The sequence below is a fragment of the Scleropages formosus genome, chromosome 4, assembly GCF_900964775.1.
Source record: "Scleropages formosus chromosome 4, fSclFor1.1, whole genome shotgun sequence".
Taxonomy (NCBI): domain Eukaryota; kingdom Metazoa; phylum Chordata; class Actinopteri; order Osteoglossiformes; family Osteoglossidae; genus Scleropages; species Scleropages formosus.
Genome location: NC_041809.1, coordinates 38,483,777 through 38,510,566, shown reverse-complemented (window position 1 = coordinate 38,510,566; position 26,790 = coordinate 38,483,777). Strand labels below are relative to the sequence as shown.

Sequence of the window (26,790 nt, the reverse complement as noted above, 5' to 3'; positions counted from 1 at the left end):
ATCTTAACATTTACTTCCAAGACTGGTGTTCAATAAAATATTCCGGTGCTACTTTTTCAATATGTCGAGTCATCAAAGTTCTTGGTGGTTTCAAGTTTAGTGCAGTGAGCAGTGTGGGCCACTAGAGGGGGACACTGTACTCCAGTATACCCCGCTGTACTCCATTTTTACTACATTCACATTGTACTCCAGCGTTCCAGACCTTTTGGCCGATGACTCCCCGCATAAAAAACTGCACACGCAGCAGAAGAGAATCGATCCTGATTGCAGTGCGGTACTTTAACTTGGAACAACTTTTGCCGCTAATAATAATATAGTGAGTGAATTTTGTGCCATTAATAATTAATGATTAGTAGCCTTTGCTTTGGCTCGTAGGAAGATCAATTGATCTGAAAGCAAATTTGTGAACGTATGACAGTAGCTGCCATTTGTGGGGAAAATGCCCATTTCGTACACGCCGGAATATACGACACGACAGCGATACGTTTTACATTTCAAATTTGATCTATATTTTATGCGTTTATTATAGAGCGAAGTCGCTCCCGCGCTCGTCTCGCGCTCCGTGACGCCGCTCACGTGCGGAGCGCTACTTCGAAACGGTGTCGCTTTGTAAAGAGACATTTGAAAGCGATTCTCATTTCCACATAATACATATATGTCTCCCGGAAGTTTGAAAGTGTTGTGTGTGTGGCGTTACGAAATCTTTTCCTTTCACTGTAAATACTGTAGCAACTCTTTACGCTTCAAAAAGATAATAAAATAGACTGTCAGAAATCAAAATGCGTCAGATCGCATGAAAACAAATGTAAGCTTCAGAACCAACTTTAACATCAACATAGGGTTCAATTATATATTATATGTAATATCGCGAAGGATTTGTAATGCTAATAGTTATTTACTGTCAGTATCACAATTGATTGCAAAAACAAAACGAGTCAAGTACTGCGCTTTAATTTAATTATGCTGTAATCTTGCTGCAAAGGTTAATTTTTAAACGAAACTATATAGTCTCTTTTAGAAAAGTATAATTTTTCTTAAGATTTCAAACTTTGTTCTAGATATTCTTATTCGACGTGTTCGTGCCACGCTTTCGAGAATACGTAGTCTACGGCAGCTCGGTGAAGACGAGTGAATTTACGATAATTTTATGAGACTTGAAGAGCTGACTTAGAGTTGGGCGCCGCCGAACGGCTCTCACACCCACAGCGGCGGCGTTTTGTTTACATCACGAGCGTGTTTTGCCCGCCCAGTCACACGGCATATGCCCACTCAAAGGTTCCCTTTCGGAGAGCGATTGGCTGTTTTCGGTGCCATTCTCACGAATTGTCCAATTGTTTTTATGCAATCGCTGAAGAGGCGTCCTGCGCCCTCTTTCAATTGGGTAGAAGCCTTGCCAATCACCTCCAGACTCGCCCTTTTTCAGCGTAATCCGCTATCTAGACGAAATGGACGCGCCGCAAGTAGCGTCCTTGGATTGGCTAGGGACGTGGTCATTTTTGTCAAGTTCGCCACCTCTCGCCAATCGCAGCGATGCCCTTGCGCTCGGCCTCCCGCCTCCCGGTGACGCAGGAGTCACGTGTTGTTTTCGCTTGTCTGTAAAGATGTGTACTGGCGGAGAGGAGATAATGTGCCGCTGCCGCTGCCGCCGCTGCTACAGCTACGAGAGTTGCTGTGAGAAAGGCGCACGTCTCGCTAGTTATGTAGCGGTTTCCTGTCCCTGAGTCCCGGCCGGAGGCAGTAACGCGGCCGGCCCCTTCGTGCGCCTGCAGGGCAGCGGCTGCTCGGGCTTTTTCTGTGCGAAGAAAGAAAGAGCCTCGCCGGAGGAGCGTCGAATTTTTCCAAAACAAAAAAAATGAGGTCCGCGGCGGCGGCGGCGGCGGTGAAGTGAAGAAGTGAAGTGAAGTTAAGTGAAGTGACCTTTAATTTTCCTCCGGCTCTTGCTCTTCTCTCTCTCTCATGGCGAATTCGCTCGACTGTCGGGGCGGCGGCGGCGGCGGCGCTGCTGCTACTGCTGCTCTCTTGATGTTGGAGAGCCCGGTGCGCGCCTCAGACTCAGCCTCAGCCTCAGCAGCAGGGGCCGAGGAGCCCGCGAGCGTCACGGCTAACGGAGAGGTGGCGGCGGCGGCGGCGGCGTCGGCGTCGTGCGGGGAATCGCGCTCCTCTTCGGCGGCGGCGGCCGGCGGCGGCGGCGTTCGCTTCCAGCAGCAGCAGCAGCAGCACGTACCGCCGCCGGCACCACCGGGCTCCTCCTCCTCCACCTCCTGCTGCCCGCCCGGGCCGCGGCGCTCCGCTGCGGACGACGACGACGACGACGAGGCTCCTGCTCCTCCTGCTCCTCCTGCTGCTCCGGCTGCCGCGCGCTCGCCCGCCGCCTCTTCCTCCTCCTCCTCCTCGCTGAGCCTCGCGCGCGACGAACTTGGCTGCAGCACGGACGGCGACGTTTGGAAGTGCGGCTACCTGAGGAAGCAGAAGCACGGGCACAAGCGCTTCTTCGTGCTCCGGGGCGCCGGGCACTCGGGTCCGAGCCGCCTCGAGTACTACGACAGCGAGAAGAAGTTCCGCAGCAGCCTGCGGTGCGCGAGCGCGTGCGCCCCGAAGCGCGTCATCTACCTGTACCAGTGCTTCACGGTGAACAAGAGGGCGGACGCCAAGAACAAGTACCTCATCGCCCTGTACACGAAGGACGAGTACTTCGCCGTGGCGGCCGAGAGCGAGCGGGAGCAGGACGAGTGGCACGCGGCGCTCGGCGAGCTCATGAGCGAGGGCAAGAAGGGCCGCGCGGACGCGGACGAGCCGGACGACGGCTACGGCCCGGCGGCGGGCCCGGGCGCCGTCTTCAAGGAGGTGTGGCAGGTGAACGTGAAGCCCAAGGGCTTGGGCCAGACCAAGAACCTGACCGGCGTCTACCGCCTCTGCCTGTCCTCCAGAAGCATCCACCTGGTGAAGCTCAACTCGGAGACGCCCTGCGTCAACCTGCAGCTCATGAACATCCGCCGCTGCGGCCACTCGGAGAGCTTCTTCTTCATCGAGGTGGGCCGCTCCTCCTCCATCGGGCCCGGCGAGATCTGGATGCAGGCGGACGACTCGGTGGTGGCGCAGAACATGCACGAGACCATCCTGGAGACCATGAAGGCCCTGAAGGCCTTCGCCGAGTTCCGGCCGCGCAGCAAAAGCCAGTCGTCCGGCTCCAACCCCATCGCTTTCATCACGACGCGCCGCCACCTGGGCAACCTCCCGCCCAGCCAGACCGGGCTGCAGCGCAGGTCGAGAACGGAAACGGTGGTGGGCACGCCGCCGGCCAGCAAGAGCGCCGGGGTCAACGGCTACCGCTTCCGCACGTCCAGCGAAGGCGAGGGCACCATGAGCCGCCCCTACCGCTCCGTCACGGGCAGCTTGGTTCACCTCAACTCGGCCAGGGTCGGCTTGGGCCGGCAGGACGGCGCCGGCCGTTACGCTCGGGCCCCGCCCGCATCCAACTATCACACGCGCTCCGCCTCCCTGCCGGTGTCGCACTTCCCCTCCAACACGAGCCCCGTGAGCGTTTCCAGCAGCAGCGGCCACGGCTCGGCGGCCGACACGCTCACGAGGCCCTCCAGCGCCTCCATCTGCGGCTCCCCGAGCGACGGCGGCTTCGTCTCCTCCGACGAGTACGGCTCCAGCCCGTGCGACTTCCGCTACTTCAGGGTGAGGAGCAGCACGCCCGACTCCCTGGGCAACACGCCCCCCATACGTGAAGAGAACAGCTTGAGCGACTACATGGCCATGGATCGGCGCCGCGAGGCCCCGAGCGGCACGGAGATGCCTCGGGAGGAGGGCGCCTGCGAGGAGAGGCCGCCTCGCAAACTGCCTCACTCCTCCAGGCAGGTGGGCAGCGGCGTAGCACCGGTGTACCAGAAGATGACCCAGACCGGCTCCTCTTTGGACGAGTCTCCGTCGGACAGCGGCCCTTTAGGGAGGAAAGGAGCGCAGAGCTGCGTGTCCCCGGGCCAGTCAGACTGCAGCTCCTGCACCAAGCTGCTCCATGCTGATGCTGAGAGAAGAGCTAGCGACGATGGCTATGTGCCGATGATGCCGGGGGTCGTGCCCTCCTCCCCGGCGGATTACATGCCTATGCAGCCGAGTTCGCGGGTCCCGAGAGCCGCGCCGCCCTCTTCCCAGCAGATGGACACCCATGGTTACATGGTGATGCTCCCTGGTAGCAGCTGCCCACCGGCGCAGACTGCTCCTCATGATAGCAGAAGCCGGCTAAAAGACGGCGAGTATATGGACATGTCCCAGGGTAGCAGTTGTGCCCCCCAGCAGGTGGCGAACGAAGGCTATTATGCGCCCTCCACGCCAGAGACCCCCAAATCCTACAGCTCTTACTTCTCCCTCCCACGCTCCTACAAGGCCCCCCAGCGGGACAACCACAGTGAGTATGTGCCAATGTGCTCCCCTGCCAAGCCCGTGTGTGCTGCATGCGAGTGTGGGGGCGGCATCCCCGGGGGGGATGTGTCACACCCCTCGGACAGACAGGCGGTGCGTCCCACCCGTCTCTCCTTGGATGGACAGAGAGCGGGCGAGGCGGCCGAGCCGCTGCCCCCCCCCAGCCCGGGAGAATACATCAACATCGAGTTCGGCGACCGGCCGCCGTGCACCCCGTGTTCGCTGTCGACCGAAGGCTCCCCCTCATCGCTGGGCTCCGTCAGCGAACACCGGCGCTCGCCGCTGCACGACGACTACATGAGCCTCCCGAAGGCTCCCTCCCCCCGGCTCTCGCTGGTGGCCCCCTGGAACCCACCCTGCTACAACAGGTCCGCTGCGCCCACCTCCATCCCCGTCAGCAGCAGCGGCCGCGCGGACGACTATACGGACATGACCTTTGGCCTGGGTGGAAAGGGCGCTGACTCGGCAGCGCGGCAGCGCGACGAGGATCCGCGCTACCCGCCTCTGTGCCCCCCCAGCCCGCGCAGAGAGCCGAAGGTGATCCGGGCCGACCCCCAAGGCCGACGGAGGCACAGCTCGGAAACGTTCTCCTCGTCTCCCGGCGGCGACGCCGGGGGAGGGATCGCAGCCCCCGAGAGCCCCCGTGTGGCGGAAGCCCCCAAGTGGCACAGCTCGGGCTCCTTCGACAGCGTTTGGCTGCGTGTGGATTCGGCGGCGACCCCCCCGCTTCCTACGGATGCCGCTCGCGGCCCCGCCGGAAGAATGTGCCAGAACTCCTTTGCCGGCTATCAGAACGGTCTCAATTACATCGCGCTGGACCTGAGGGAAGACCTCCCCCCTGCTCCCTCCTCACCTGCAGAGAATGGGGCCTACGCCAGCATAGACTTCTCCAAGTCGGAAGTTCGGGCTTCCGTCTCCAAAGGTTGGTTCTGTTTCTGTCTCCCTTCGTGCTCCAGGTCCACGAAGAGAGTTGATGGCCACCGAGACCTGTAGAGTGAGTGAGTGAGTGCGCAGCTTCCGCCACCTTTGTGCCAGTTCCGAACAACTTATACCTGCAAGTACATCCACATTTAAAATGTAGTTAAAGTCACTTCAGTGTCTCCTCCTTTTTTGAGTAAACTGGTAAACGATGTAAATGTTGGGGTGAAGAGGGCCCCCTGTGTGGACGAAGACACTCATTCTGGGGACGACTCTGCTGCTGCTGTTCCTTGCGAATGTGGTGTCAAACAGGTACCTCTGTTCCGTCCCCTTGCTGCTGGACCCTTTAGGACGGGATGCTGTGGGGAGACGCTGCTCGGAAACTCGTCTTTTTGTCTCGCGCCTCTTTCCCACTTAACGCCAAAGTCCTCAAGTTGCTTTGTGTTGACAGGGTTCCGCTACTTTGCCAACATCCGAGCGGTAGGGTATTGTGTGGGACCCAAGCCATTGCTGCAAAATATTCTCACTGCACTTTTTGACCCCCCCCCCCCCCGTGCTGTAATGATTTGCTGTGCAGGACAATCCTGTTTTTTGTTTGTCTCCCCTGTTTGTGTGATGAAATGAATATGTGACCTGTGATAAACTGGGGCTTAATACTTTGTAGCAAAGCAAAAGTCGCGCATTGAGTTTTTGTTTGTGTGACATGACTCATCTCATGGGACAAAAACACGGAGCAGATAACAAAAGAGGTGCACAGAGATGCAGACGGCGGTGTGTTTGCACTCGTTCGGAGGCCCTCGTCTCTAATATCGCAGTCCTAAGCTGAACTTTATCCGGCACCTTCTTCACATTCCCCTTGACGTTTCTCTACAGCTGGGCTCGTTCTCCTGCGTCATCGTCACGCATTTTGCGAAAGGTGGTTTACAGCCGTCTCGGCCAGAACGATTTGGTCCGACGGGGCGGGGTTGGGGGGGGGGGGGTCGTGTCTCACAGACGGACAACCGTGAAGCCGTTAAAAAGCCGCCACACGGTTCCCAACAGGATAAGTGTCTCTTCCACAAAGTCCTGGTGCAGTGTTGTCTGCTCACCGTCTGCCTGCCTTTAGGGATGACACCCGTTGAACTTGCTGGAAAAGCCTCATCAACAATGTGTGTGTGTGTCGCCTGTTTCTGATTGCTTTTATTGTGCTGGCTGTGATATTTCCAAGGTCCATCTATCAATAAATGCCACAAGCGCATTTGGTTCAGTTTGCGGCGAATCCGAAGGGGCGGTCCGCGAAAGGCCGACTTAGTGGTTAAGGTGTTGCTGTCGCGACCCCCCTTTCCGCTCTCGTACCCTCTGGGGGGGTTTGCAGGCCCCACTGTGCTTGGCTGCTTGTCCTGGGCCTGAGGGTGACTCAGTTCTTATGACAGTATTTGTCTGACTCATTTGTTTGTTGGAGAAGCTACCGCACACATGGATGCATGGAGGAGTGTCAGTCGGGGGGGGGTAAAGGAAGTGGAAGTGGAAGGGTTGTGAAAGCAGGGCTCATCCAGCTTTCTCCAAAGATGATGCTCTTTTTGAGGCTCTGGTTGCCCCCTTACCTCGTTTGCCACGGTGTCAGGAACACATCTCTTCCCTTGTGTGTTGGAAGGTGCCTTATGGAGCAGAGTTACCCCAGAATTTACGGGTGAGCGACGCCGCTGCTGTCGCTGAGACCGGCAAGTGAACCCCGAGACCCAGCGCAGCGACACGGCCTCCGCTTTACCTGTATCGCACCGTGCGTCTGTGCCCGTGTCTAGGTGTTAATCTTTATTGGTGCTGAGGTGGGGAGGAGCTACAGGGCTCGTGGTTCATCATCGCAGAAACATCTGTATCCTGCCCTCTGAGCTCAAAGTGCTGAAGTCCAGCAGGCACTAAAACTCGTCCTGTGCTTTAAAACAGGCTTCGCCTTCTGCGTTTCTCGCATCGAGCCTTGAGCTCGTGGAGCATGGAGCCGGACTCAACGGGCTGCTCGTTCTTCACGTGGGGCTCAAACAAATAACGGAACGAGGAGAGATCAGGTCACCGTGTGACTTTTGTAACACAGCATAGAGAAACAGAAGATCGGGCTCTCCTCGCGAGCGCTTGTGTTTACTGATGGCGCTGTCGCTCGGCCTCTTCTCACACGGGCTCCTCGTGGTCCAGAGCCCATCCTGCGATGAGCGTAAGGGGCGCGATGCTGACACCTCATAGGATACGGTTACGTGTCGTTTAAAAGAACCAGGTAAACGCTCTCTCTAACGTTCTGTATCTATGTAACAGACTATGATGTTGAATATCTGCTCAATTTTTTAATTTCCCATAAATGTTTTTCAGGGTGGTGCAGTGGCACAGCAGGTTGCGTTACTGTCTGTGCTATGTGACTGGATGTGGGTTCGATCCCCACTCAGTCTGTGTGAAGTCTGCATGGGTTTCCTCCCACAGTCCAAAGACATGGTGTTCAGGTTCACCCATAGTGAGAGAGAGAGTGAGTGTGTGTGTTTCGATGATGTACAGATGAGTGACCCAGTGTAAGTAGTGTATCTAGCAGTGTAAGTCACCGCGGTGAATAAGGTGTGCGGGCTGATAGTAACACTACATAGAGTTTGCTGGAAGTCGCTTTGGAGAAAAGTGTCTGATAAATTAATGTAAATGTTCAGTAAATAATTGTCCTCCCGACTTGATGACTGGTAGCGCAATGAAGGGCGCGGGTGGATGTAATGCTTTTTTTTTTCTGGGCTGACAAGGTGCAAATTCAGACACCTGTATGAAGTTGGCTGAAGCCCAGAGAGCTTCCTCAGAACTAGCTAGCTGGTAGTCAGTATTTCCCAGGACACCATCCACCTGAATGTGAGAAGGTGGGGCTTAGAGATCTGTGCTGTTCGCTGCAGCCAGAGTTTCTAGAAAGCCACCCCATGTCTCGTAGGGGCAGGAAGACCAGTCCTGATAACGTTACACCTCTAAATCTCCAGCACCATTCGCTCATAAAAGTATCTTTATGATGATTCACTGTGGACTTTCGGCGGTTTTCTCCCTTAAAGGCACCTTGTGCTGTTTGTAGTCCACCAGGGTGAACGGTTCGGTTCCCCCCGGGAGTTGAACTGTTGAACCTCTGCCCTTTCGTGACCGCCGCTGTGAGTACAGGGAGGTGGATGATCTCACGTGGATGTGGATGTGGTGGTTAAGCCTGGTCCAGGTACCACCACTGGTCTCCTTCCCTCCCGATCACAAAAGTGCAATTAAATTTACTTTGTTTTCACATGTAAAAGTGCTCCTTTGGCAGTTTTTGTTAAATTTATCAAAAATGAAATCTGCGTTAATGGGCTGAATGTGTTTTGGATGCAGAAAAGGCGACAAGAAATGAAGTTCACAGGTGCTTACTTTTCACTTGTTTGTTTATTCACGCATCTGATGCTTTTCCTCAAAGCGACTTGGTGTCAGTCGACTTGGTTATTGACCCATTAATACAGCTGGGTCATTTTACTGGAGCAATTTAGGGCAAGTACCTTGCTTCAGGGTACTACAGCTGGAGGAGAGCCTAGAACCTGCGACCTTTGGGTCTGAAGGCGGAAGCTGTAAGCGCTACGCTATCTACCATCTGTCGGAGGAAGTTTGATTTTTATTTGTTTACGTGATGCTTTTCTCCGAAGCAGTGTGAAACATTATTCTGCTTGCAGTGTATTGGGGGGGGGGGGGGTTCGAACCTGGCTCCCTGCAGAGCAAGAAGGGGATGTTAACTGCTTGCTGTGATGACAATATGACAGCTTAAAGCTCAAGATGTGGCAGGTGGTGTTGGTTTGACACACACACACACACACACACACACACACACACACACCACTTTTCTATCGTGGGAGAGGAGAAGTAAAGTGCCAGGAGCAGGAGGAGGTGCTGACAACCAGTCTAGGCTGCAGTGTGCTGAGTCGCTGTTACTGTTTACTCTTTTCACCCCCACAAACAAGTGTTTTTTGTTGAGTCACCCTGAGAATGAGCCAATGCATTCTGTGTGTGTGTGTGTGTGTGTGTGTGTGCGCGTGCCATACACCTATATTTACTGCCTTATTCTGAGACTGGCACTCACTGTCCCACAGCCTGTCTTGCCTTTAAAGAAGCACTTTAAAAGCAGGAACTGACTGAACTTTGTCTCTTTCTTTGAAATACTTTTCGAGATATAACTGATTCTACAGCAAGGTTTGCTTCCCCCGGGAAGGTCAGAACTTCCAGACAGGTGTCTCGGGAAGGACGAAGCACCGCTCGTCAGTTCTGAGTTGAAGGCAAATGTAAACTGTAGCCCAAAATTTGTATAAAGAGCTCAGATTTAATTCAAAATACTGTTCGGTGACTTTTCTCATCTACAGTAACCATGAGCCCAAAAACAAAGGTGTTTCAAAGAAGTAAATGTTTAGCAGGACACGCAAGCTGATGAAACTGCGTAAAGTGATAAAGTGCAGCGATTCTGTTGGAGGCGACGACATTACTAATGACTGTGTAGGATTTGATTTGGTTATCTTTGTCACAAACGATAGGAAAATTAGTAGTTCAGAGGAGGGGAGTTGCCAGTGCAGACGGTAATAATGAGAACTGCTTGCTTGGGTCATGCGCTGTACAAAAGGGTGTGTTAAAGCATCACCTTACAGTAGAGAAGACACACACTAGCTTTCTGAACCGCTCGTCCCATATGGGGTCACGGGGAACCGGAGCCTAACCCGGCAACTCGGGGCGCAGAGGGGGAGGGGACACACCCAGGACGGGATGCCAGTCCGTCGCAAGGCACCTCAAGCAGGACTCGAACCCCAGACCCACCGGAGAGCAGGACCCGGTCCAACCCACTGCGCCATCGCACCCTAGGGATTATAAGCGTGAAGAAATTTTCCATCAGTATTTAAAGAAAAACAAGAAAGGAACAACCGCTTCCATCAATATTTCATATGCACTTGTGCAGCGCAGTGCTCCAGAGTCTATCCCAGAGGCGTAGGGTGTGAGACAGGGTACATGGTGGTACTCCAGAGCCAAGTGTGTCGTAGGGTAGGCAAACGCACACGTGCTCCCATTCTTCTCGTGAGAATTGTGTTCACGAGCAGATCTTGAGGAAACAAGTACACGCACCATGTGAGGGAGTCCTCCCTTTTCCCATAAGTGCTTTGGAGACGCGAGGAAACGTCCCCCGTGCACGTTGCGTCCGCATTTCTGAGGGAACTCGGGAAAGAAGGCGTCTTGTGTCGGGAAGAAAGACGCCGCTGGGCGTCTGCAGGATTCCTGGCGTCTGGTTGGTTGGACATGAGGTTTTTACTGAAAAATCTCCACCAGGTTCCAAATGTAACGGCGCTGAAGAAGAACCAGTCTTGCATTAAGGGTGATGTGTTCCCAGTTTCACAGGTCAACACCCCCCCGCCTCCCGCATTACATTTTGTTACTTGGGGAAGGAAGGTAATTTAATAGCCCCGTTCAAACACTATCCTTGAAATTCCTGCATCTCGCAGTGACAATTTCGTTGGCTTGTGCAGCTCCTTAAGCATCAGTTCTGCACTGTTGAATGATGGAGGTTCCAACTGTGGTGGGGAAACTGACCAGACCAGCTTCACCCTTTTTTTTTTTTTTTTTTAAAAATATAAATTTATTATTTATTTTCCTCTTATCAGTTGGGTACGAAACTGGGTGTCCATGTCGCCACACAGATACCAGCTCAGCTACCAGTTTCCACATAGGTTTCGCTGGGACTCGGTGTGTCTTTGTGTGTCTCTAGTTCACACACTTTTAAGGTGAACTTGTGCCTCTGAATCGCCTTCAGCGTGTGCGCGCGAGAGAGATTGTTTTATGAGAGATCGTGTCCTGTCCAGGGTGTACCCAGCCTCGCACCTTCTGTGATAGGCTCCAGACCACAGGGACCCTGCACTGCACAAGTGGTTGACAGATGGATGACTCGTTGACTCCTCCGGTACAATATCGGCTCCGCTGCGGCTCACGATGTTGGGCTTGTCGATTTCGCATCTCTTTCAGTGAAGTTTCCAGGGGACTTTTGACACTTGCGGAGGGAAATTTGTTCGCTGTACTTTTGAGCAGATGCACGAGATGCCAAGAGAGACCGTTGAACGGAATTGTAGGGACCCCTTTGCGGAAATGTTCATCATGGCTGCTCGCAGCGTGGAGTTTTCGCACAACTCCGCTACAGGTGTGCTCATTACCGCAGTGAAAGTATGGTATTGCAGCGGTTCCCGTGGGTCCCTTGAATCGCAGCAGGTGCAGATCATTGCAGGCTGACTGCCGCCTGCGGTGAACTTTGCGTTGGCCTTTAAACCTTTAATATGTATCGCTACCTGGTGGTCAGGAACACGTGTGTTTAGACGCTGCATCACACACTGAAATGGTAAAGTAGCTCTAACAGCTGTGACGCAGCAAAATGCGCCTAGTGCTGCTGCACCAAAGTGGGGGTAACGTAGGCACCGTTCCCTCGGAAGAATTAAAAGGACAAAAAGCAGCAAAACCCAAGCAATCCTCTTAATGTAAGTGGTATCAGTGTTCGGGAAGAGCGCGCTCCCAGAAACGACAGCGTGCGCTCGCAAGCCAGCGAGGGGAACCCTGTGCGCCTGCTTCCCGGGGGGGTCACAGGCCATCCTGCACCAGAAGAGCTTTCGTCGTAAGCTGGTAAGGAGAGATAATTGCATTAAGATGCTGGTTTGTCTGGAGCAGGCAGACAGGAGTCGTTCGCCCTGCACCTCAAGCCCGGGATTATTCCTACTCCCGTCTCCTTAGGCGGGGCGAAGGGGGCGTATTTCGGAAAGGTGCGTCCACCGCAGCGCCTAAGAACGTTGCGACAATGATTGGTACAGTGGGGGCGGTGGGCTTTTTTTGGGGGGGTGGGGTTGTAAAAAGCAACTTGCGGAAGCATTACATTGCCTCCCTTTTCAGAGAGACTCTTATTCTGTGAAGGGTCGCGGTGTGATGTTTCTTCTGCTCCTTTTTGCGAGATGTGTAGTTGAACTGAAAAAAATGTTTGTAAGAAAAGTGCATCCCTAACTGAAGGTGTTACAAGAGCTAGAGTCAGAGATCCTTCCAAGCTCTGTCTTGTGCACCACGATCAGATGGGCAGAAGTAATAATTGTGTGTGTGTGTGTGTGTGTGTGTGTGTGTGTGTGTGTTGCGGGGTAAGAGAACGTTGTCTCCGAGGACCCAAGAGTTTGTAACCTCGGAGTCCTGAAGCACGACGCTTTGAGCTTTGCGCTCGCACCCGCGTCCAGGCCCTAGAGACCCCAGCCTTCTGGTGCTCGCGCTTCGGGAAAGATGTCGTACAGGAGCGCGTACCGCGTTCGCACCTTGACTTGTAAAGAGCGACTGTCACGGTTTACCCTGCTTTTGATGCCGACTTCTCGTGGAGCACTTTCCTCTTGGAGTGAGAAAGAAGAAACGTACGAAGATATCCATGTCCTAAATAAAGGTGGTGCTCTGCTCCTCGCAGAAGCACGGTGCTGCTCCATGGAAGCAAAGTGTTGGAGTGGAAAACGGCAGCGGTTGCACCATCTGGCCTCATGGTTCTTGAGTTCTGCAAAGCATGGACTTTCAAACAGACCTTCCACTACGTATCAGCCACCACTCTAATATATGTGTGTACGCATTAGTGTCGAAACTGTGGTTTCTGTCCATATTAATGTTTTTTTCTGCTTGAAATCAAAGTACAATTGAAGGATTGTTCCATCAGCAATCCTGCTCATTTTAATTTTATTAGTTTTTTTTTTTTTTAAAGAATCAAATATAAATACACAAAGGAGACAAACAAAATCAGATAAAATTTGGACATGCAGACGGCTGGAGCAGAGTCCGTCCTCCAGGCAGGCTCATGTCTGCGATGATCTGTTGCTTTTGAGTGTCATTATAGCTACTAGACGAAATCCCCTTTGATAGATGACAATATAACACACGTTTATCGTTTGCCATTAAACAAGATTCCGGCTCTGCGGTAATGTAGAAATGTCTTGTAGTCCTGCCTGTCATAACGGTGCATAATGGTACAGTTGACCGTGTCCTGTGTGGTGACGCGCTGTTTTCTGGACGTAAAAATATGACACGAAGTGGACCGTTCGTCCTGCTCGTCTCCCTCTTGGCGGAGGGCCACGTGGCTCTCTGCGGTCATCCTGGACGTTTCTCGTACGAACCTCACAAACGGTACCGGACGCTGTTCTCGGAGCACTTTGTGACTTCGGAAATAATATTCTTACTCTTACCGCCGGTGGGCGAGGTGACCGACTGACCGACCGACCGCACGCGTTCCACTTGTCCTGTGATTTAAGGACAGTCTTGCTGGGACGCACTCTCGACGAGACTGGCATATCTGCGAGCGGTGCGGTGTGTTTAAGCCACAGCGGCACAGCGATGCGGCGTCTAGCGCAGATTCCTCACGCTTCCCGGGCTGCGCTTCCCAAAGCGGCCTTCGATCCGACTCAGCGTTTGAGTTTGGGTTAGGAGTTTGCAGAGCTTTCTTCTCACGGCCCAAAGACGTGTTTCTGCTCAGCTGGGCACTCTAAATTACCTCTAGTGTGCGTGCGTGCGTGCGAGAGAGAGAGAGAGAGAGAGAGAGAGGGCATGATTGCCCCGTGGTGCACGTATGTCCCCGTCTCCCGTGCTACGCCTCTCTCTCTGGTATAGGCTCCCAACGGTTGCGACCCTGAGCTACACAGTGGGTTGATGGAAATGGAAGCATTTCTGCCGTATTTGACGTCCTTTTCGTGGCGCAGTGTAGATTTCCTGTACGTTTGCGTAAACGTAGAGTTGCGTCCGGGGTGTGTAGGTCGAGTGCTCGCCTGGAGACGACTTTGTGACGAGTCGAGTCTGTCCCTCGTCCGTCGTGTCGCCAGCTGAACCTCGATCAATGAATCTCTGTTTCAGCAGCAGGCAGCAAAGACGGTGCAGGGAGACGCGTTGAGCCGGAGCGGTTAAGGGAAGCTGGTTTAAGCCCCGTCGTTCGGCGGCAGCGCCGACGTTAGAATTAACGGCCACGTTGGGTTAGGATCATCGCTATACTAGACTTCTACGCAAGGATTATTTTAGCGAGTTGTTAAACAAGAGGGGATCGGTGTTTTTGATGCACTGAACACGCAAGTAGTAAAATGGACCCAAAGCACAGAGTTTGCGGCGCGTCCCCCTGCCGTTATGGCACGGCGTGTTAGCAGCCAAAGCCAGTTTCGGGTGACAGTTTACAGGTGGATAAAAACGTTTCTTGGGGAGAAAATGATTGAAATGCAGTAAGGAGTGGCCTTGGCTGTTATGTAACCCTCAGGACTATGGTATTTTAGTCACTTTACTGTTGATGGGTACAGTCCATGATGTTCCGGTGCAGCTGGTAGCGTAGCGGTTAGAGGTGCTCCTTTGGACCCAAAGGTCGCAGGTTCGAACCCCACCGCCAGCTGTAGTACCATTGAGCGAGGCATTTACCCTAAATTGCGCTGGTGACATTACCTCTGTATTCAGCTGGGTCGACAATTGTACGTCGCTTTGGAGCGAAACTGTCAGGTAAACAATAAATGCAGATGTTCTGCTGCATTATTCTGTTTAACAGTCTGTTCATGTGAAAAACATCCTTGGCTTTAGTGTAAAAGTGTCGCGAGACCTGGGCAGCGGTTCACGCCTTCAGGACATGTTTTCCCACAAGCCCGTCCGGTGGTCCGAGTCCTTCGTGTCACAGGTCACATCCTGGCAGGGGGCATCCACGTGACCGTGCGCTCATCTCTTCGGTCCCGGTGATACAGGAGTACGATTGACTGCAACACGCCGTCTCGTAGCTGCAGCGGCGCCTCGAGAGGATGAGGACGCAGACGTTCGCACCGTGCGCACGCCGCTACAGAAACATCTCGCGATCGCACTGCAATCGCATGACCGCTCTGCCGTTCGAACCGCTTTGACCGCTGATGAATCGCGGGGGGTCGTGATGCTGGGCGCTGGTGAGGGAGGACCCTTGTGCATGTGTGCAGGGCCACGACAGGTGTGCTGCAGGTGAGCTGCGTCAAGATACGATTTACCACTGGAAACTGGAACAAAGAGCCGGCTTTGCGGCACAGCCGCCGCACCGGGGCGTTACCTCCCTGACGGCGTGTGCACCGCGGTCCGGCCGCCATTGTCTCGACGGACAAAGGGTTCCGTCAGCTGGCCGATGGCGGAAAGCGGGGTTATTCAGGGCCGTGGGCGGCGGCTTACCAGAACCGTCATGGCACGAACCCGAGTCCGCACACGAACTCAAACACTGCAGGGAATGAGCTCTGCAGCAGGGGGGCTGAAGAGAATCACGGTCATCGTTAGGGACTAACGGTGGGCGCGACAAGAACGACGGCAGTCGATAACAAGAGCGGTGTGTGTGTTGCCAAAGTGTGTCGTTTGCAAACATTTGACACTCCGCCCCCCCCCCCCCCTTCTTTTCCAGACTGAAGACCGTCGGTCCTGGTGACGGCGTGGGGACGCGGCTGCGGGATCACACTCCGAGCCCCTCTCTCAAAAAGGACCCCGGCAGTCAAAGCACCTACACTTTTGTGCCCCTTTTCTTCTACGTAGAGTTGGTGGTCCTGCATTGCAAATACATTTTGTCTGCTTGTTTTTTCCCCAGATTTTTGCTCCTTTTTTTTTTTTTGTCTTTCTGACGAGCTGAATGGCAGGTCGTCGCTGAACGGAAACGCAACACGACTCTGCGTAGTTTACAGGCACTGCTTTATATTACATTTTCATATTTATTGCTGCTTAGATGGAAACTTTGCAGTTTTGTTTTCTTTATTACTCAGATGTACGGAACTTTTTTTAAAAAAAGAAGAAAGAGAACCATATATAGAGTATATTTTGGCTGTCTGGAGTATTTCCTAGTGACAGTTTGGGTACGAACACACCTCCGGGCCAGTGTGACGGTGCGGCCCTTGGCTGGCTGGAGGTGACGTGGAGGAGCTCCAGTAACCCAAACCCGAAACACCAAGTGCAGCACTCTGCACATTCCTCTTCTGTTGGAGCTCCGTGGAGATGCATAGCAGCAGGCAGATCACCCGCCTAGTGCTTACGCACGCCCCCCTGTCCCCACCCCCACCCCAAGTATGCACTCGACTAATTGGGCGGGGGGAGCGGAGTCAGGGTTGCAGACCATGTCGTCTATTCTTAGGCTCATCGACTCCGAGAAGCCCACCGAAAAGAGTTGCAATAGTGACGTAATAACCTGCCGCTGGCCTGTGCGTGTAACTTCCAGAAGGTTTTCAGCTTCATGGCTGATCCAAGTGGCCTTCGGCAGCACGCGACGTTTCCGTGACCCTGGACTTACGACGTGTGCGTTGGTGCCCTATTTGGTGTCCCGAAACGGTGTCGGAAAGGTCCACAGGCCCCTGGGAGAAAGTGCTTTTGGCACAAGGAAGTGCTTTGTGTTTTTGTTTGTTTGTTTGTGTGTTTTTTGTTTTGGGGGGGAGGGGGCGGCAACTTTTTTCGGAGGGAAAGCCGCACTTTACTGTCTGAATCCCAGCACAAGATGAGCCGATATGCGTGGGGAGATGTGCCCAGCATCCGAACTGCATAAACACAGGCATCTGGTGTATTGTTGTACTTGTCATTATAAAAGCTTTAAGTCCCCCCCCCCCCATGGGACAAACGGTTACATTTTAGTTCAGCATGATGTGATGCTCTTATTGCTGCTTGACAAACAAGACAAGAATAGCACAAATAAACACGAGTGACACTCTGTTTTTCCACCAAAAGTGGGAGTGGGGGGGGGGGGGGGTGGTTGGGACACTCTCTGCCTTGAAAAGGTCTCTTCTCCACTTCAAGTCCCGTACAGGGTTCCAGAGGTTCTCCAGTAGTGTTTCTGTATGAAGAATGCTGTACAAAATCAACCCAGAGGACCGTCTAGTTTTTGTGCGTAGTTGTCTCCCTTCCGTCTCCAACTTGTGGACAAATGCAGGCTGGTGGCGGTGAGCTGAGACGCTACTCTTACAAGGTACTCAACTTCTTCGTCGGAAGAAACCCCCCCCCCACGTGCCCTTGTCATCGATGATATAACAGAAATTGAAATTTACTGGAAGCCCTTATTTTTCCCAGACGTCAGCCGACCGGTTCCGGCGAGAGGCTCTGTTGTTACTTCCCACTGGTACTAAACGGAAGTCTCCACTGATCAAAACGGTACGGTAATTTATGGCAGTGTTTAAAAAAAAAAAAAAAAAAGGGAAGAAAAAATTTCGGTGGTGGGGGTTTGTCATAATATGACCTGTTCAGATTAATGTTTCAGATATTTAACAGTTTGGCCTTGGATGCACTACATTATTTCTATTTTGTTAATAGGCATTTAGTTGAAATGTCATGATTTGGAGAAACAGCACTGATTTAAAATGAAAAAACCTCACATCTACTGAGACTTACAGGTACAGCATACATGTTATGCAAATTCAGTTTTTTTACTCTATTTTGTATCTAGTTTACAAAGCAGAAATATTCTCAATGGTGAGGTATTGTGTTGAATACTTGTATCAATTGAATATGGGGGCGATTTCAACACAATGAGGGGGTTGGGGGGCGGGGGGTGCGGACGGATACTTTCAGCGAGAGCGTCGGCGTTCTGCACTTCTGTACCGCCGTAACCCTGCAGCGCGCACACTTTTCCCATTATGACGCGGTATTTGCTGCTGTGTGGTACAGATGACTATAAGTGATGCTGACAGTGTTGACGCTGAGACGTTGTCAGTGCTCTTTTTCCTGTGTGTAACTTTTAGTTTTTTTTTTTTTTTTTTTTGAGCAACGTACTCTACGTATGTGCATTATTTCTCCGGTGTGTGAACTGAGAAAAGACAAAATATTAATAATTCAAATGGTACTTGGCTGTGTCTTCCACTGTAAATAGTCATCGTTTCTCATTTTTTGGAGGGATTATGGGTTACAGTTGAAGAATTTTGAACATTGTACAGTGTTTATATTTATGAGGTTTTTTGCTTTCAATAGAGCTATTGCAATAAAATGTGTTAATGTATATGAAGGCTTTGTTCCTTCTGTGTGTGTGTGTGTGTGTGTGTGTGTGTGCGTGGTTCACATGTTTTCCGTGTTGGCGTGTGTTTCCTTCTCTCTGAGTTGCCCATAGTGTGTGTGTGTGTGTGTGTGTGTGTGTGTGTGTGTGTGTGTGTGAGTGTGAGAGAAAGGGAGAGAGATATTGCTCTGCAGGACACCGGCACTCTGTCCAGGCTGCACCCTGCCTCGTGCCGTGTCTTTCCAAGATAGGCTCTGAGCCACCGTGACCCTGCACTAGGCAGGCAGCTACTGGTAGCGGTGGGGACCCAACGTGGTATTTTCCTTTAGCTCTGGAGGCCACGCAGACGGCCTGTCGGAAGGTCGCGTCACGGTGATGAAAACACTGAATCGGTTGCACTGTTTCACCTTCTTTGTGGACACACTTTTATTCTTACTTTCACCGTAAGTAAATACTTTCTTTTTCCACAGTTCACACTAGTGTTTTCAGTGACCGTAAAACACTTTTTTCCTATTATTGCTGAGGAAGTGTTTGTCATGGTGGAAACAATTGAGTCTGAGTTTCCTCAGTTAAATGACATTGATTCTTTTTGCCATATGGCTGGTGGCCTAAAACTTCCTAGTTCTTCTTTTTCCCATATAAATAAAACATTTAAGTGAAAACATACATTTTACGTCCATTGCCAACAGTAATAATTTTCTTCACTGTAATTTTTCACCTTTTTTGTGATCTATCAGGACTTTTACGTACGCAGTGGCGCGTCAGTGAAGAGCGACGGAGGCAAGCGGCTCTACAGTTCGGCCTTGTTTCAACAAAAAGGGGGACGAGTCCACTTTACATCGTTTACATGCAGTGTAATAATCTCATCTGTTTGCCGTGTTTAGTCTCTCCCTCCCCCTTGTTCTCTTGTATTTGTTAGCTCTTCCAAATGCGAATAAACACAAACCATGTGAGTTGTGCTGAACTGGGTGACACGAGATGTGGACAGTGACAGTGACAGGGACGGGGGTCCATCGTGCACCCGGGTCCCTTGGCGGTGAATGTTTAAGCACCGAAAGCCTGTGCTGCAGGTGACTCGGCAGAGCGCCGGTGCTCGTGTGTAACGCCGCCCTCCTATCCATCGTTAACCTGCGCTTTGCTGGAGCCGAACGCCCTGAACCGTGACGTAATCGATCAGTTTACACCGATTTATCCACTCGCGCAGCAGGGTACCTTTACCGTTCCATTTCAGGGTACGCGCCTTCATCAAGGCTACAACAGCAGGAGTGGGGATCGGTCCGGGGGCTCGAGACCGAGAGGCGATGAGCCGAACCCCTGCGACGCCTCTTGTCCGTCCTCGTCCAGCCTCTGTGGGAAACGGGAGTCTGTGGTGAAGACCACGAGCAGCCAGACTGCGCCGCTGTGGTCCTTTTCTTCTCACACGCATAAATACGTATTTTTTTTTTTTTTTTACTTTTAACCTTTCTGCTCATTATGGACAAAATGTTGACGGCACTTAAAAAAGTCAGGTGAGAGAATGTGAAGTAAAATGAGGCGTTTTGGCCATCTCAACAGTAAAAAGTGCAGTTCTGGAGTCCCGTCACCCCCGCAGGTCAATCGCTTCATTTGTGTCGGAATGACTTTGTTGAGCGCAGCCCACAGAGGACTTTTCACGGAAGCAAAAAACGGAGGGAACAAAGGTCTTTTGGGAAGAAACATGCTGTTATTTGCACAAAAGAGTAAAGTCCACGCGCACAAGGTGGACGCAGGGCTGCTGGCCTGCTCACGTGGCGAACGAGCGGCGTCCACGTGGACAGCGCACTCGTTGGCGCCCTGCTCCGCTTCTCCGACTGCCCTCTTTACCACGTTTTCGGAGCCACGCGGAGGCGCCGGAAGCCGCCCCTCCATGCGGACAGGCTCCGTTCTTTACTTTACGCATCAGCGAAACGGCATCGTTCGTAGCTCGAAGCCCGAGAAAGAAAAGTGGAAAAACGCACGATCGATGGAACGCTCGGGAGGGACGCTTGAAGCTTTACTGCACCGGGGGTAAAAGAGAGGAGAGAACCCTGCTCGTTCCCGGCACCGCGAGAGCCATCGCGATTCCCGCCGAGCCCACTTTCGTCCCCTCGCTCCTCAGCGCGAAGTACGTGCAAATGTGTCGAGTTTCAAAACAACGGTCCTGGAAAGCAGAGCCACCCTGTCCGGCGGCCGGCGAGGAGGGCCACGACGCACGTGTCCCCTCCGCCCCCTCCCCGGGCATCGACGCAATCGTCGCGTCGCCCAAAGCTATTCCCGACCGGCCGGGACCAAGCGCCTCCCGCAGAAGCGACACCGTGTCCAGCTGCGGTGTCCCGCGGCGTCTCCGGAGAGCACCGCCAACGGCCAACGGAGGGCGTCTTCGAACCAAAACCTTCCCTGGCTCTTCTGTCTCCGCCGGCCTCGCGGAGCGGAGACGGGCAGGTTGGACGGCGCACGGCCCTGTCCTCGTCTCGTTTCGACGCATTCGAAGCCTTGCGTCCGGTTCCTCCCGGGCTCCGTTTGCGCTTTGACCTCCGCCCCCTTGGCGGGATCAGACTCTCGATGTTGCGCGATACGATCCGAGAAAACGACGACGCGTCGGAGGAAGTACGTTGTGGGACCCGGACGCCGAAATGAAACGAGTGACCGAGCGGTTCCGCGCAACATTTCTCGCCCCGGGGAGCAGAACGCGGACGGGTGCGGAGAACCAGCCCTCTTTCCCCCCGTTTGCGTTTACGGGCCCGAATGACGACTCGTTCGCCGTTCGCACCTGCAGCGTCTCCGTCGCTCCGCGGACGACTTCGCCCACCTGTAGGAGGGCTTTCCTCTCCCTGGAAGTTCGCTCTTCGGGCGGTCAGTGACTCGGTGGTACCGCGTCCGCTGGCCTCAACCGGACTGACGGTTTAATCGCATCGAGTCGCTAAAAGCGGCTCGCAAACCGGGCTAAAAGTTCACTTCAGTTCCTGCCCAAATAACGTGTCGGTTAGGGTTAGGGTAGGGTAACGTAACGGCTGCCGGTGCTGCTCTCCGTCTCGAGTCCGTGTCCACGTGGCCTCCCGTCTGCTCCGCAAAAAGCCTGTGAGATTCAAACATTTCTGCAACTGCGGTGCTGGGATGGCCAGAAGGTGTGGGCAGCCAGCCAGCGGTCCTTTGGCCCCCGCAGCTCATTTCTCTTGTTCCAGCCTGAGGAGTCGTCTTTCTTTTTCTTTCTTTCTTTCTTTTTCTTCAAACGTTTCTTTCATTTTTACCATTAATTTTTACTACTTTTCCTACCTTGGTCGTCGCCGTCCGTGCTTTTTCCTTTGTTCTTAATTAATCTGAGACAACCCGCTGCAAAGGTGCCAAACGGGACCAAGAGGAAGAGAACTGAAATGCAACCCGGGTGCGAAGGGTTCGATCGTGTGAACGCGGAGCGGCGGGTGTCAAATAATACCGAGAAAATATGAACACCCGAGAGTTTCGTGTGGCGACGCACATCAGCCTTCGTTTGCGCGCTCGTAGAACCTAAACCGCACGTTGCACCGTAATTCATCCCGAGCACCTGACTGCGGACAGTTGCACCATATCTGGTAGCGAAGATGAATCTCCACTGGATGCACTGCGGTCGTCTGCACTGCTTGTGGGATGTAAGGCGGTTTAGTGGTATAGTGATTGATCGAGTGATACAGTGGTATAGAAAAATGCTGCTACGGGGGTATATTATAGGGCTATATTAGTATAATAGTCTTCACTGTGCGTAGGGTAAAAAAAAAAAAAAAAATGGTAAAAGTGTACTTTGAAAGACTAATGGAAGAAAACAACAGACATCATTCAGTTGTAAAATTTTGCCATTATATAGCAGCTGAAATGTGCACTTAAGACCCGCCACCCTTTAAAAAACTGAGAAACACTGAAAAAAGGGCCCTGAAATAACTGCCATAGAGAAAATAATTATTATAGAAAAGATTTCTGTTTATTATATATTTATACAAAAAATACTGTTGAGAGAAAGTTTCCTTTGTGTGTATTTCTGTGTACCGATGCGGGGTGTGTGAGAGAGAGAGAGAGAGAGAGAGAGAGAGAGAGAGATCAAAGCGCTGTGGCGCAGCACTTTCGAGCAGAGCGCTCCCTTACTCTTTACACTGCGAACATGTTTTGCACAATATACACATTTTATTACGTACAAAGAGAGAAATGATTACATCCGAGTGTCTGACACAGCAGCGTCGGCACCGTGAACAAAGGGGGGGGGGACGGGGACGCATTCTCATCCTGGAAGCTCTTCGGTGCATTTCGTCTTTGCTGTACGGAAGTCAAAGTCCCCATTTGCCCTCGAGATGCAAAAGCGCACATCTTCCCAGAAACGTGTCCTGATGGCAACCAAGAAACGAGAGGAAAAACACACGCGGAAAAGGAAAGAGACGAAACGCACGCCGCGCATGAGCTCAACGTCTGCTACAGCTCCCCTTTTTGGCTCTGTACTCCTTCCGAGGTACTTTTACTGCGAAATACACCACTTTGCTCCGCTGAGCCGAACCGGAGGCGGAGCAGCCCTTCGCCGGCGCCTCGTCCCAGGAGGCTCCGCTACGTCCTCTTCATGCACACCGCACAGCGGCTCACCCGCGTCTCAAGGTCTCCTGCTTTCAGGGTCTCCTCCTGAGGCTTCCTGCAGAGGAAAGTTGGAGGCGACCGTCAACTCGACCCACCTTCGCAGGCTGGACGTTAGGGTCACTTAGGGTCACTTAGGATGCGGGCTCTTCGGACCACGCGGTTCTCTAGGAGGCAGAGCTCCGACCGCAGCGGCGGAAATTCATTCTGCTCCCGTGACAAGTTACGCTGCTGCTGCAACACGGGGCAAGAAGAGCACGGCGGGAGCAGAAACCCGCAACTCGGTTTGTTTGTAAAGGCAAAGATGCTTTCGCCACCGAGTCGCAATGTGAATAATTCAAACATCCCTCAAACCGATTTGCTTCCTTCGATTTGGCCGAGTTCTGCGAAAACGTTACGCGAAGCTGCCGCATCATCAAACCCGGGCCACATTCAAACTTTGCACGGACGCGCAACGAGTAAGCGTAGAAATTCCTTCCCAAACTCCTGCTTGACGCCGACTGGTTCAGCGATTCGGCACATAAACTGCGAGGCTCATAACCGGCCGACACAAACTGTAAGCACTTTGGAAACGAGTTGCATGGAGGCGGTCCTGCGGTCCTGCGGTCCTGCGGTCCTACGGTCCTACGGTCCTATTCTTCCCGCCAGCTACTACGTACGGGTCGCTTTTGCACTGCAACAGACAGAAGATGTAGAGAAAAGGCAAGTGACGAAACTGCAGTTAGAACAAACTGGAAAAGTCTGCATCTTTAGAAATGCACAGCACGTCGAGCCGGCGTGTGCGGTACGCTCAATAAGTTCTTCGACCCGCCGGTCTCCGAACTCGTTGGCCGCACCAGGTACGACAGGGCACCGCACGACATTTCTGCTGTAAATGAACACGTAAACGTCGCCGCCCTCAATAGCGCCGTCGGCACGAACTCGTACCGAAACATGTCGCCGTCGTCCACGGTGGCCAGCCAGAAGCTGTAGGAGTCGGCGTAGTAATTGCAGGCGCCTTTTCCGTGGCATTCGACGAAGGGGGAGGAGCGGAAGTCCTCGAGGCAGGAGCCGGGGGAGGCCAGGGCTTGACCGGAACCCTCCGCCCCCGCACCGGTGTGCTGCAAGTGGGCACAGGAAGAACGTGAGCCTGCGGTTCGAAATGCGAACGCCGTGTCTCTGCTCTCCAGGTCGGCGTGACCCCCTTGCGCCTCGTAGGCCGTGCCCGCCGTCCGCCCCCCCGCCCCCGTCGTACTATACACGCTCGGTGCATCGGGATGAGGAGTGCGTTTTCGCTGCTCTGGATGGTGCTCGAGGGCATGCGGCGCACTGCGATCCTACAGCCTTGCGTTTCCATCGCCGCAGCGCGGGTGAACCAGCGTGCTGCGTACCATCATGAAGGAGTAGCCGATCCACAGCGGGTCCCAGCCGGCCGGGCAGGAGGGCAGCCGGATGGACTGGCTGTGCACGGCGACCACCATCGCAGGAGCTTCACACACCGCACACCTGGAGCAGGAGAGACACACACACACACACACACACACACACACACACACACACAGCTGAGTGGATGACTTGCTTTTCTGAAAGCATTTCTGCCTCTTCGCTTTTATGATGTTTTTCAGCCACCTTCTCAACCACTTCATTGACCCGTCGTGAATGAACAGCTCCCCCCCGCCCCGTACCGCCGCACACCTGCTGATGTAGGGCTTGACGTCGTCCCCGGCGACGGGCGCCATGCTCGCAGACATGGCCTGTGGTGTGGACAGCCAGTAGGAGTAGTCGCTGCGCGTCGCCAAGCTGCAGACGTTGTTGATGTTGCAGAACATGAACGGCATGGCGCTGAACCTGCGCAGGCAGCTCCCCGCCGTCCCTGGACGGAGGGGCACGGTTCATTCGCAGAGGCTTGTGCTGCGGGGTGGGCCGCTGCTAGAGAATCCATCTTTTCGAGGGCGCTTCACCCACGATATGCCGGCTTACCCAAGTCCTGACCGTGGGAGCGCTCGTTGCCCTGCACGTACAGCAGGGAGTAGCCACGATACAGGAGACTCGTGCCCTCGGGGCAGAAGGGGTCCTCGCTAGACTGGCTGTGGCGCGTCACCAGAAAGCCGTGAGCCGCCGAGGAGGTCCCCGGTGTGCCCGACGGTCCCCGGAGCCCATCTGGTCCGGGAGGGCCTGGGAAGCCCCTCTGACCTGGAGAGGTGGGCGGTGGGAGGAAGGCAGGTACAAAGAAGAACACGCTAAATGGAAGAGACTGACAACGTGACTCTTGGGACGGGTAAGAGGGTGGCCTGAACACCTTCCTCATGGCCACCGCGGTAAACAGGGCGCGGGACGACGGCTACTGTTCTCACCTGGCTCTCCAGGTGGCCCGTCGTCTCCTTTGTGACCCAAAGGTCCGCTGAACCCTATGGCACCCCGAGCACCCGGTTCTCCAGGTTCTCCTGGCGGACCTGCGACACGAAACGAGGATATTTTCACCTCCTCATTGTGTACAGAGCTAGAAGTTTTTGAGAACGAGAAAGAGAAATATTTTTCACGTTTAGACGTTGCTCTACGAACGTGCCAAAAATTACTTGCAAACAAAATCCAAATTTCTACAGTGGTTCCACTTTATCCAATGAGCACCTGTTGGTGGGATCCGCCCAGGCAGAGTTTTTGTAATGTAACGTATCCTACAGGCTGCTATATACTGTATGGTCTGAGACCACAGACCTTAGTGAACTGTACCACCGCACTCTTACCGTGTTGTATTACTTGATTAACGTTTTAGTAATTAGTGGGTAGCGCCGTCGCCTCACAGCGCCTGGGCTCTTCATTCATAAGTTTGAATCTGGCTCAGTCTGCGTGGAGTTTGCATGTTCTCCCCTTGTCTGTGTGGGTTTCCTCCAGGTGCTCTGGTTTCCTCCCACAGTCCAAAGACATGCGGTTCAGGTGAACTAGACACTCTAAATTGTCCGTTCTATGCGCCTGTATGTTCGTGTGGCCCCGTGGTCAACTATTCTGTCAAAAATGCATTGTAATGAACTGTACAACATGACCTACATAAGATTAAAATTTCCAGTAACAATACGTAAAAAAAAAAAAAAAAAAAATTAAAAAATACTGTAGTAAAAGTAAGTGATTTTTGTACAATTACAGCACCAACTGCAGGGCTCGACTGAGCCTTTACGGAGTCATGACTCTTTTTCCATTGCCAACATCCTTAATTATAGCAAATTTCTCTTCCGGATATACAGGTTCCTGTTGTCTCTCGGTCTTGAGCAAAGCGTCCGGTGCCGGCGGTCATTTAAGAGAAGAGCCGCAGACGATAAAGTCAAGGAATGAGAGAACGAGACAAAAATCTCCAAGCCGGTGAGAGAAGTGAGGGTGTGGTGCTGGCGCTCACACTGACGGACACTGTCTCCTGGGTCGCCGTACGTTTTCGCCTGTTTTCGCCTGCTTTTGCCCGTTTTCGCCCGCTTTCGCCCGCATTCCACCACTTGTGGCTGCGCTCGGCATTTTCCCACCACTTCTCTGAAAAATCGATCCGTAAGGTATTGCTTGTATGCGTTATTTCGCAGAGGGGAGGCTCAGAAAGAGAACCCGCTGCAATAATCTGTTACTGGGGAGGCGCTACCTGAGCGAAGGAGGCACGAGACTATGGAGGAAAGTGCAACCACTGCGTGCAAAGGACACCTTACAAATGATTGTCACATTACGAGGCACCCTGACCCACCTGACAAGCCCTCGAAACCTGGAAGACCCACGGGTCCACGTGAACCTGGGCGACCCTGGGTACCAGGGGGCCCCCGATCGCCTTTCACCACGATCTGGGCCGCAATCTGGCCCGGGTCACCCGGGGGTCCTTCGAAAAGGAGACGGCGGCGTGAACAAACAGGGGCCACTCATTACATGGAGGAAGAGCAGGCGGCAGGACAAAC

The 26,790-nt window shown here is 53.2% G+C and overlaps 2 protein-coding genes across 12 annotated transcripts in view; one reads left to right on the top strand and one right to left on the bottom strand.

The window, feature by feature from the left end:
- Window positions 1–1,594: 1,594 nt before the first annotated feature.
- irs4a (insulin receptor substrate 4a) lies at window positions 1,595–18,278 on the top strand. Its single transcript, XM_029251476.1, has 2 exons — window positions 1,595–5,347; window positions 15,749–18,278. The coding sequence occupies exons 1-2, from the start codon at window positions 1,957–1,959 to the stop codon at window positions 15,751–15,753; spliced, it is 3,396 nt and encodes a 1,131-aa protein (XP_029107309.1). The 5' UTR covers window positions 1,595–1,956; the 3' UTR covers window positions 15,754–18,278.
- Window positions 18,279–22,268: 3,990 nt separating this feature from the next.
- LOC108934306 (collagen alpha-5(IV) chain-like) overlaps window positions 22,269–26,790 on the bottom strand; it is a 34,216-nt gene continuing 29,694 nt past the window's right edge. For 7 of the 11 annotated variants that reach the window (XM_018751906.2, XM_029250987.1, XM_018751908.2 and 4 more), the window contains 7 exons: window positions 26,586–26,714; window positions 25,222–25,320; window positions 24,848–25,060; window positions 24,563–24,740; window positions 24,259–24,373; window positions 23,816–23,988; window positions 22,802–22,946 (listed from right to left, as the gene is read on the bottom strand). In XM_018751906.2, coding sequence (XP_018607422.2) covers window positions 22,865–22,946; window positions 23,816–23,988; window positions 24,259–24,373; window positions 24,563–24,740; window positions 24,848–25,060; window positions 25,222–25,320; window positions 26,586–26,714 — 989 coding nt within the window. In that variant the 3' untranslated portion in view covers window positions 22,802–22,864. Of the gene's footprint in view, window positions 22,947–23,815; window positions 23,989–24,258; window positions 24,374–24,562; window positions 24,741–24,847; window positions 25,061–25,221; window positions 25,321–26,585; window positions 26,715–26,790 lie in introns of those variants that run through there. The other 4 variants (XM_018751901.2, XM_018751911.2, XM_018751907.2 and 1 more) reach the window with 3 other exon arrangements.

Bases quoted from the DNA above. Each gene is read 5' to 3' on its own strand.
- irs4a (XM_029251476.1), top strand. From the start codon at position 1,957: ATGGCGAATTCGCTCGACTGTCGGGGCGGCGGCGGCGGCGGCGCTGCT.